Here is an 11463-nt window from a genome sequence, read left to right on the forward strand (position 1 = left end):
CAAACGGGACAGACATGACTGGGGGATAGGACAGGGAGAAAGAATGAAAGAAAGAGTTTCTAAGAGTCTGATTGCTGCTACATTTTGTGTCCAACACGCTCTCTTCTTTAACAAAGCTCTGTTCAATCAGTCTCCCTGTGTGAGGGTGAAGACTTGGCCTAAGCTCTGGGTGGAAATTGAAATGCTAATAGCATACACTTAAAGCCTCAGCCTGGCTGTGTTATCCTACATTTGCTAGCTGGTAACGGATATAATTAGAATAGCAAGGAAGGCAAATATTGGAAAACCACCAAAAGAAAAATATGTAACAGTGATAATTGTTTCAGAGTTGCTCAGAGATCTGAATTACACGTAACCTCCAGGAATTGGTGTTTTCCAATCCTCTCTTGGCAAATTTGTAAAAGCATCCAAACTTCTTTTTTTACTGACTTGTACTTTTAATGATTTACAACTGGGAAAACTGTGTAAAACTGCAACCGACTCTGAGTTTTCCTCCAAGGTTAAAAAGATTAAAGACAGATTCTAATGATTTGTTGTTTATATAAAAACCTTTCCCTCTTGCAGGAAAAGATCAAACTGCTGCTGATCCAATTACTGTTTGCACATTCACAGTTTAATAATACAAGAGTTTTGCACTTAAGCCACATTGTCTTTTTCCCATGGGTGCAGTGCCAGGGAACAGATCTTTCTCTTCCTCTTAGCAAGACGAAGAAGCAGAATAAATGTCTACGAATCAAAGTGCCTCTATTGCTCACTTTAGTTATATGTGTGAAACCTGTGTGCAGATTAATTGGAAATGTTTTGTGAGTTAAAACAGAAGAGAAGCGGGGAAATTTAGGTTGCAGAGGGCTCTTGCTGTGTTTGAACATGAGCTTTAGACACATGAAAGACTCAAGCTTTTCCCACTATACATCCATGGAAGACAAAGCTGTGATTATGGTTTGTGGTGAGGATGTTTGCTGTGAGTGATTTGTCTCCCATGCAAGGCTTTGGTGATGGATCTTCAGTTCAGTGTCTCCCAGAGTTCAGCCGGGATGTGCTTCGTTTCAAGTAAACTATTTATTTTAGGATAAAAAAAAAAAAAAAGAAAAGTTGTTTTAATTAATATTTCATTCTTCACAGTGCAGAAAATAAAGTGTGGCAGATTTCTGCCTTCTTTAAAAAGTTCCCGTGTTAGTAGTAATTTGGGGGGCTTTTTGTTCCTTTGACATGTTAAATCCCTTGTGGGAAGACACTGAATTGCCATCCGTCATAACAAGTGGTGGAAAATAAAAACTAGATAAAAATAGCAACACTTCAGTGTAAAAAGAGTCCATGACAGACAAAGCTGATAGTGTTGATACATAAAAACATTATTAAATATAGGGCAGAAAGTGTGACCCACCAGTAATTTTTTATTTTGAGCCCAGCATGAAAAAGTCCACTCCTGTACATTTAATCTATCACATCTTGTTATAGCAGCACACAAAAACATATCATTTCCCTTAAATGACAACTCTTCTGGTCTACCTGTCAATCTAACAGTGAATCTAACAGCCACCTCCACTGATAAATAAACATTTAAACTGACACAACAATCAAGAATTTGTTGTGTGTGCGGTTTTAAATTTCTTTGGACTCTTTTTTTAAAATATTAACCAGGGTGGCTATAGCACAGAAGGTGGAGCGGCCTGTTAAAAGGTCAGCGGTTTAACATCTGGCACTTCTAGTCTGCGTATCAAAGTATCCTTGGGCAAAATACTGAACCCTAAGTTGCCCATGATGAATCCATCAGAGTGTGTGAATGAGGCTTGTGTGAGTGTTCAAATGGAATAGAAAATCATTCTACGAGTGCTTTAATTACGTGGTTTCTGTTTGGTCTTGTTGTTCTCTTAGATTTGATGATGGTTAGGCTCTGATTCCTGTTTTGATGTTCATTATCATTCCTGTGATAACTGGAATGACTGCGCATTGGTTATTCTTGGATTTATAGAGTTAAGTGTTAGTTTTGTTTTATTTTAGCTGTTATTTGTGTTTCATTTAGTGCGCGGGACGCTCCTGTGTCTAGTTTGCACATTCTCCTCATGCCTGTGTAGATTCTCACTTGGTACTCTGGCATCTTCCCACAGTCTAAGAACATGTGGTTTTAGGTTAGTTGGGGAATCTAAATAGTTTGTAGATGCCAATGGTTGTCTTTATGTATGGCAGCCAGTCTAAGAAGTACCCTTCCTCTTACCCTATAACAGCACGGATAAGTGCAGGGAGGGCTGAGAACACCCGGGCCTCCGGCTGCTTCTTTCATCATAGTAATATCTGTTGAATATTGGATTATGAAAAGCCATCTCTGAATGTAGAGGGGATGTGGATCATGAGGGGAACCACTACAATTCATGCTGAAAGGGTCATTTTCTTTCATTGTAAAGTCATGTGTACTACAGCTATCAAATTCACACAGAGGAATTAAAAATAAGCCTCAGCTATAAAGTAAAACTGAAATACTCATATAGACCAGTCTTTAGCATAGTCACAGGTCTTTAACCTGCCAGGCTGTTTGTACAAAGTCTGTTTGATATCTAAATGCAGCAACGTGAGAATCATCATCATCCTGTGTCTTGCAGATTCTACTAAGGCCGCTTCCACACCTAAATCAAACTATTTCCTGTACTGACATGCCATCTGAAACAGGCTGTCTTTTGTTGTCTGCTACTCCCGAGAAAGGACAACTGTGGAAAAAAAACAAAACCTTGAATCTCCCAGTGTCGTCCAGATTTCACGAGTGACAGTTTTGTTACAAGATTTAATGTGTGATTTAAGTTCAAGTGTCCATAAAGCACCACGTACTACAAATAGGATTAATGTGAGCATTAAGTGTAACATCTTAAGCTTGCAAGACAGTCAAATAAAAACATTACCAAAAAATGCAAAGTTTCTCAGTGGTTATACATTTTTATTCAGAGTTTTAGGTCCCACCGTGGGTCCCATGGTAGTTAATACCAGGATCAGCTCATAATCCCTGAGGAGCCAGTTATTGGGAATGAACTGGTCAAACCCTCCAGATACTGGAGAATAAAACACCACAGTCATTTAGCACAGTTTAAAGCAGTCCAAAAAAAATAAAAATAAAAATACAGGTCATTAAGTGTATGTAAACCACAAAGGGGGAAATTACATTCTAAGCATAGACAATCCCTACTCATTTAAACAAAGGCACAGTACACAATACTGTAATCAAGATGTATAGCGTAACCCAATATGGGTGAGAAATGACACAGAGGGAACACAGACACCTCCATGAGGAAACGCTGATGTCGCTTTCACCTCGCAGGCCTCAACAGTAACCAGCTGATGTTATGTGTAAATAAGGAACATTCATATTGACAACAACACAGAGGCTCAACAGTCTTTTGTGCAAACTATTATAGACTGCGGCTCAGTTTACCCATCTGGTTCTCCTTTTCTGTGCTACTGATTCAAACTGCTCTTGCTTTTCTTCTTCGAATGGGAATCATCCAAACTAAAAAGACAGTAATTCTTCTCTGTTGTACCTTTCAGAGGTGAGGAGCAAACATCAGCCCATTTGAAACACAGCTGTGCAATATTAAAAAAAAAAAAAAAAAAAAGACTTGTCAAAGCAAAGCAAAGGTGACTATAACCCCAAAGCAAAATCTCTACCACTCATTACTTTTCCTTGATTGTAACTAATGCAAGGAGTGTTATTAAATACATCAAAAGGAGCAAATGTTGAGATTTTGAGGGGTTATGTTTGTTTTTTTTGTTAGTTTGGCTACAAATCTGAAGTATATCATTAGAGGACGTAAACTAGGTAAGTTCGTGAAATAAAAACAAAACTATGAGGAAGGGAAAAGTGCTTTGTCCTGATACACATCAGATTGGATCGCCAAAGGATGCATTTGAAAATCTGCCAACTGCCAGCTCAGGTTATGGGGAATATAACACTGTTAACTTAAAAGCACAACAACATCTTCATATTAGAGCAAATGTCCGGAGTCATCTGATACAAAAGAAATACCCAAAAAAGCCAATTAAATGAGAAAAAAGCCCAAAGCCTACAAACATAGACTTGAAGGGCTCTGCATTTTAAAAAGCAAAAAAAAAGTGTTAATGTAAAGCTGGCAAAAGGCTCAAATATAAGACAATACATTCTATGAGAATAGCAGATACATTTACAAGCAACATGTACATCACAAAGCTCAACTGATTGCCTGCAAAGCTTAACGATGAAAGCTACTTCCTGCAGAGCTGAAGTCCTCCGACCGTACCCCATAATACGGGATGAGGCTCTGGCTCCAGAGAGGAAGGAAGAGTCCCGAGGCGGGCCGCACAGCAGCCCAGTAAAACTATTAAAAACCATGCACCACTGCAGCAAGAATACAGCAGCCACATGGTCTAATACCAAACACTGGTCTCCACAAGCCTTTCAGATACCGAGGCAAGACGGAGACGAGGATGAGAAAGGAGCGGTCGCCCTAATAGGGAACCTGGGGAGGACACCACGGGGTGTCTGGGTACAGGAGACAGTGCACAGACTTGAACCTGGAAGACAAGAAAAAACTTAGATCTATGTTGAAAATGTGCTTAAATTAATACGTCTTATAATTAAGTAAAACAGCCCCTCACCTTGATGGATCCTCCTCTACTGGAAACGCTCCTTTCAAATTGATGATATTGCTCTTGTTTTCAAACATCCCATAACTTAGAGTGATCTGAAAAAAAAAAAAAAGAGCAAAAACGTGAACACCACATTCACTCGGATTTGTCCTTTTCTCGAGGATGCAGAATGTCCTATAAGCCTCTCACCTGCTTGTGAATCTCAGATCTGGACACCTGTTGCAGGTTTTCCAGGTGGGAGTGGAACAGGTTGCTGCGGGTCAAGGGGACCCCCAGAACCGACTCGATGATGTAGCCGATGGTGCAGTCGTCCGGAAGACGGATCTTCTCGGCTGTGTTCATGAAGTGACCGCCACTGAAAAATAAGAAGTCACCTGGTCAGTGCCAGTGTACTCTGCTCTACTGTACGAATCCTTTCTACTGACAGGAAGTCACTTTGAAATTGTAACACGCCTCTGAAACACCTAAAGCCTTGCACCTACTTTCTTATAATGGCAGTTCTAGAATCTCTGGGTGTTGCAAGCTGGTTACAGATCCAAGTAAAGACACGCCCAAGGTTGGCATTGTGATGTGGGTGGGGATTTGGGGCACTACTTCTTGCCTTTATTTTTATTGGGCTTTAGCTTAGAAATTTACTATTCCAAATGTAGTAATCCATTGGATCGACTATTGAGGACGTTTGGGGGTTTTTGTAGTTTATGTGTTCACTACAAGGCAAATGCAATCTTAGTGCAGCATAATTATAAATATCTTACCTGGCCCATGGGCTCATCTTCAGCGCCAGACCCCGACTCACACAGAAACCTGCTCCTCCTGTTGCAAACCAGAAATTCACTGGTTTCTATAAAAGGAGAACGAAAAGGTTATTAATGCTACCATCTTGCGAGTCACCATTAAAATATATACTGCGATATCAACAACAATCTTCAGCATACCATCTTATTGTCGCCCAGCCTCTCTGTGGCCTCTATTGGCCGGTCCAGACTGGGTTTGCCGAGGTACATGTCCTGGGTGTGGGGGTACTGGGACAGGTGCTTCACCAGGGCCCGAACATTCACGTAATTGTCATCATCTACGTGACAGAACCACCTGCAAAACAGAATAGTTATTAGATCAAAGTCATTCTCGGCTAATGCACAAGTGAGCGTTTTCTAAAGCGATGCTTACTTTTTCCCCGACTCGATGAACTTGTCATATTCCACCGCCATCTTGCAAGACAGAGCTTGTCGGCTGTGTGCCGCAGAGCAGTTGGTGTTAATTGCATGACTCCCTGTGGCGGTCATGAAAGAGACAGAGTTATGGCTTAAAACATAAGGCATGGCATCATCAAAGAAGCATCTGTGTATTTCAAAGTCATCTTTCACAGAGGCAAAAAGCTCAGAGCAAAATGTTTATGGCATTTAAAATGGGATTCGGTTTCTCATTGATGGTGCCTTTCTCAAACAAAATGATCTTTGTTGGCAACTTGAAAGCTCCGTCATAAAACTTACCAATTTTCTTCTTCAGCTCATCATCTTCTCCATCTGTGAAGATGTACGTCTGTAAACAAACAAGGGAAGTCACAGATAAGGAGACTTGGCCTTCAGAACCACAAAATTATAGCTACTCTGGCTGATCATGTGAAGTGGCCACACGGTCTTATTCAACAGTGTGTTCAAAGTCTCTCTCCGTCACATCCAGCTGGTGTGATTAGCATCAATCAGCGTTGCTTTTATGCAGTGGAAAACGCATTGAGTTAAACAGCCTCCTGCTCTAATAAAGGCCTTTTGTCCTGCATTTTACTCTCACCATGGCAACTATGCAGCCGCCCCGAAGCATCCCAGACAAACAACAAAGGAGGAGGCAGACTGTCCGCCTCCCACACACACACCCCGTTCATGTATCACATCCCGTGGCTGAGCCTCGTCGCTCTGCTGGACCTGCTGCCGAGCTTCAAAATGATTAATGCTGATAAAAACAGCAGCATGAAAAAAAATGTCTGTCTCTTTGTCTTCGCATCTGTGTGACTGACAGATTCAAAAACGTTAGAAGAATTAAAACCACCAGACTGCAGGCACTTGTTAAATGTAGCAATTAGTCATAAAAGGAGTAAAGAACAAAGGGCACCTTACAGGAACACACTTAAAAGAAGCGGGAAGAGATTAGACTTCTCTTTATGACAACTCACACAGAGCAGGTGCGAGCTGCTGAATAGCGGTGATGAAAAGGCGGCCGGCCCCAGGCTTTGTAACCGCCAGTAGTCTGTTTACTCTTCACCTCAGGTGAGGCAGCACCTGCCGAACACCACGCTATCCTATCTACGCCACGTGTCTCTACATGCCAGGTCATGCTCCCTTAACCCTCACTAACAGATAGAGCTCTAATGCCTGCACGTTCACCACCATCGCCCTGCTGCTGAGCAACTGCAATCTGTGATGTGCATCTATAAGCAGGCCGCTGACTTTACTTGAATTAAATGAAACATCGGTTGCTCCAGTTTAGTTTTTGTTTTTCCCCCCAACACAAAGCGAGGCTGCTCAAGCAGTTTGTGGAACAAATTCTGAGCAGATGTTGCTCAACGCTAAAGCCATGAGCCTGTATTTGTTTAGGGAACAGTGGTGGTTTCGCTGGTGAAGGGATCAGAGGCTGGCGCTGTTTGCTTTAAAGCTCGTTCAATAGACAGCCTAATCACTGAGGCAGCTGCCAGAGCTGCCTGGCTACTGACAGAAAGAGGAGGAGGGTGGATGGAGGAGCGGTGGTGGGATTCTCACTGCTGATTAGTAAATCAAAAACCGTGTGTGGCCAATCACCCCCTTTTCACCCCGTCATCTCCCCCCCACACACAGCCAGAGCCTCTTGAATAGAACAATGCTGTGAGTTTTCATGCTGGGTAAAGTCTCCACTGGGTAAACGCTTGCCAGCATTTGCATACAGCTGCAGGAGTTAACTAAAGAGAAATCTCCCAGTGAAGTTTTTTCCTTAGTCATTGTTCCTTCACTGAAAACTTAAAAGAGCTACTTTCATGGAATACTAATTCAAACAAAAAGAATGCACGAGAGAGAAAAGAGATGGTCCTGTGTGGAGCAGAGATAAGAGGCGAGAGGGCAAGAGGTGAGGAGAAGAGCGGCGCTGCGCTCCTGATCACAGGAAGGTCTGGCACGGCCCTGTCTGAGCTGAACGTGGTGCCTGGCTGGCTGCCTCCAGCTCCACAGGAAGGAAGGGCACTGGGCTCCCTTCTTTTCCATCATCCACCTCCACCCTGATTCCTTCCCCTTTTTGTCCCAGCTTTTCAAAGCATTTCAGCACTTTTTGTGCAGACTAATAATTTGGCAGACATCACACAGGATTAGAATAGTTTCATCAGGGATGCAGTAAAAGATAAGTTGATGGCATAAAACACATGCATTTGTTGATTTCCAAATCAGAAGTTGCAGATTAACAGCAGGATTTCCTCCTTAATGACATCCACCCACTTTCTGACCGCTTGTATTTTATTTCTTTACACTGAAGCCATTTGAATAACTGAACTGCAGCTCCAAGTGGGTTTTTTTTTTTCCTAAATGCTAAAAGATCTCATTGTTGGACGGCTGGCTAATTATCAGACTCTTAAGAGAGGAATGCATGGCACACCACCGTGAAGATGTCAGTGCCAGCTGTCCAGACACTTGAAATAATTTTGCACACTGGAAAAAAAAAAAAAAAAAAAAACGCTCATATGTGCCAGATTTCCAAATGAACTCTGGAAAGAGAGAAAGTAAAGAGGATGGTTAGGAATTAAACTTTAAACGTAAAGTCCCAGCTACTGAGTGTTTTTTTTCCAAAAGCATTTATTAACAATGTGCATAAAGACCCAAACAAGCTGGATTTACAAAAGTGTTATTTATGCTATGTATGCGCTCAAAGATTAAGAAGGCCACAAGCACTATTGTGTCAACAAACCTATCACAGAGATAATCTACCTTCCCTGTTCTCACAGAAACACCACCAGATCACATACTGAGCAGATGTGAGAAGCAAGCAAGTGTAAAAGCCTGCAGAAACATACTTGCTTATACAGAAATAATACTTTTTGTCCCTTGTGTCTGATACTCCAACATTGATGCAAACTCCACAGATGTCCATCAGCTGAGCGTGAGAATCAAATCTGATCACAGAGGATGACCATATGTACATGGTGGGAACTCTGAACATCATATGGCTGGCATTAAGGCCTTCCATTGTGCTGTCTCCCCTGACCACCTGGCACCCCTTCTCCAGGAACTCCTTCATGCATTGTGGTGCTCAGTCTGTCCTTTTTGTCCATGCAGCCACCTACCAGCTGCCTGCCTCTCAGCCCTGCTGATAATTCTGTTTTAAATGGGTTAACTAACATCATCCACTGCAGTAATTGCAAACAATTAGCAGAAGCTGTTCCCATGTAAGCAGCTGTTGCAGATCATGGTTTGATCTACTCCATCTAATCATTACTCCTTTTCACACAGTGATTGTGACAGTCTATTATTATTTGAAACCCTGGCATCAAACAGATCCCCTTCAACTTTATTGCTGCTTGGAATAAAAAGAAAACCTTTATGTGACTGTAGCCGAAACAAATTACAACGACTTCTGCAAAAGCGCATGTGAGGTGTAGGATAAAATCACTTTGACTAGCTACTGTTTCCTCAGCCTTGTCTTTGTGCACCCTCTAAAGGAGCTTGGTTTTCAAGGACATTTTCATACTCAGCGTGCTCTTTCCCAGCATAAGCAAGCCTATAGATGCACCCTTTTGTCCCAGGCATCCCCTAAACGAAGCCCCCACGTTCCCATCCCTCCACTAAGCTTGACCCAGACTCAGCTCCCACGTTCCCATGGAGAGAGGGGAGACAAGGGGCTGGGAAAGCTTTTCTTCCCCCTTCAGAAAGAAGCTTTGTTAGCCCTGGAAGGGGGACAGCGTTGGAGTCGGTGGCTGTGAAGCATCCATTGCACCGGGGACATTCACAGGACACCTCAAAAGAGGGGGGATAATAGAGAGAGGGGAGAGAGGGGGGTTGAGAAAAGGGGAGAAGAGGGAGTTCTGAAACTGCTCCCTCCGTTCTCAGGGACATCACTCAGGGGAAAATAAAAAGTGACAGAGTAGAGGGAATTCAGCATGGTGAACAGTGTGGCCGTTTCAGTATGTCATCTGGTGACAAGGGGAACAATAAAGCACCGTGAACAGCGATGAAACATCATCATCACCTGCATGCGTACACTGGATTATTGTTACAACTATGCAGCGCGGGCTCAGTAACAATGACATAATCTACAAAGTAAATCACTGAAATCTTTAACTTTCGGATTGTGCACGCGCAGTGTTTTGATAACGAGCTGAATGTTCCATGCTACACTTTTCCCATTTACCTGTTGCACGTTTCTGGAGATCCATGTCTCCAGAAGCAGACTCAGCCGGGACTGGTGGAACTTCTTGGTGGTCTTCACTGCGATGAAGATGTCATCCGCGCTGATGTTCTCAGCTGGAGGGGGGTCCGCGAATGAGCGTGCGGGCTTCTCCACCTCCCTCCGTCCCCGGGTCAGTTTGGTGAAGTAAGCCGAGAATCCTTTCTTATCCCGTGCGCTCTCGGGCGGTGCGCTCTCCCCTTCCCCCGGCGTGGCATCTTGGAGCAGAGAGCGCGTACCGATGTCCCGTTCGCTCGTCACCTCGCTCACCTGCACCCGGTGATGCTGCACAGCAACCAGCAGCAGCAGCAGCAGGCAGAAACATGCTGTGCAGGCTACTGAGATTGCGGTCTTCTTTCCATTATTTTTCAACATGATTAAACCTAAATACGACTAAAACCTATAAAGCGCCTAAACGAACTCCCAATGCAAAGTCCATATGGTATTTTTTTTCCTCAATGAAACTCAAAAGGACAAACACCAATTCAGTAGCGCCGCATAGCTGTATAATACAGGAGCGAACGTTCACGAGGAACATATATAAGCTTCGACACTTGGCCACGCCTCGTGGGAGGTCCGTGAAGCCAGCGTTCAGCCTGTGATGCAGCAACGGGGCGTGCGTGCGTGAGTGCAGCTTGTCCTTTCACAGATCATGAAAGTGAACGTTTGACCCAAGTAAAACAAAAATTGCAGCTGGTCACGAAGAAAGGTGTGTTTCAGAGACTGCACCTGGAGAAAAAGTGCATCATCCCCACAATGCTGTGACTCATCGGCTAATAAAAGGATTCTGTTCGCCACACTGAAATCACGCTTATTTTTCCCCTCTTTAAATTTCTTTCTTTTTCAAAGTGAAGCTATTTGAATTCGCCCGAGTGTGAGCCGGGTGTTCACCAGACAAACAGCCTCCATTGTTCTCCATTGACCTTGAGAGGCCACTAAACAGTTGGCCATTCCTGAACACTTGTTATTCAGATTTTGGCTCTGGCAATGGAGTGCTGGGATGCTGACCAAAAGAGATTCATTTAGACCAACATTCAGCTGGTGGAGTCTCAATAACCCGCAGCAACCGTCAGGTTTAGGCAGTCTGGTCAATCACATGGGCAGTGTTGGTCAAGTTATCAAGTAATCAGTAACTAATTACAAAGTAACGGGATTATCTTTTTGGGGAAGTAATCAGTACAAAAAGATAATCCAGTTACTTTACTGATTACTTATTTTCAAAAGTAATTAATTACTTAGTTACTTTGTTACTTAAAAAAAAAGGATTTACAACCTGAATAGGTAATAAAGTGATAGATCTTTCAGCCCAATTCTACTTTTTCTGCATAATCCATCATACAAAATGTAATCAAATGGAAACGTCTCTTTTTTAAACTTGTTTTATTAGTTTTAATCTTTTAACTTTATGCATAAAGCAAAAATTTAATTATATGCAACATTCACTGACTGTAAGAAATTTGT

General features: G+C 42.7%; 1 protein-coding gene across 1 annotated transcript; it reads right to left on the reverse strand.

Annotated features, from left to right (window-relative positions):
- Positions 1–2904: 2904 nt before the first annotated feature.
- lfng (LFNG O-fucosylpeptide 3-beta-N-acetylglucosaminyltransferase) lies at positions 2905–10496 on the reverse strand. Its single transcript, XM_005726033.1, has 8 exons — positions 9967–10496; positions 6099–6147; positions 5776–5878; positions 5544–5697; positions 5364–5449; positions 4798–4963; positions 4618–4703; positions 2905–4533 (listed from the first exon to the last, which is right to left on the reverse strand). Exons 1-8 carry the CDS (start codon positions 10375–10377, stop codon positions 4467–4469), a joined length of 1122 nt encoding a protein of 373 aa, XP_005726090.1. The 5' UTR covers positions 10378–10496; the 3' UTR covers positions 2905–4466.
- Positions 10497–11463: the final 967 nt, after the last annotated feature.

This window comes from Pundamilia nyererei, unplaced genomic scaffold (genome assembly GCF_000239375.1).
Source record: "Pundamilia nyererei isolate P.nyererei 1_Seehausen unplaced genomic scaffold, PunNye1.0 scaffold00018, whole genome shotgun sequence".
Taxonomy (NCBI): domain Eukaryota; kingdom Metazoa; phylum Chordata; class Actinopteri; order Cichliformes; family Cichlidae; genus Pundamilia; species Pundamilia nyererei.

Bases quoted from the DNA above. Each gene is read 5' to 3' on its own strand.
- lfng (XM_005726033.1), bottom strand. From the start codon at position 10,377: ATGTTGAAAAATAATGGAAAGAAGACCGCAATCTCAGTAGCCTGCACA. The intron at 6,148-9,966 runs GTAAATGGGAAA...GTTTGTTTACAG, and splicing joins TCTCCAGAAACGTGCAACAG to ACGTACATCTTCACAGATGG. The intron at 5,450-5,543 runs GTATGCTGAAGA...CTCCTTTTATAG, and splicing joins GGCTGGGCGACAATAAGATG to AAACCAGTGAATTTCTGGTT.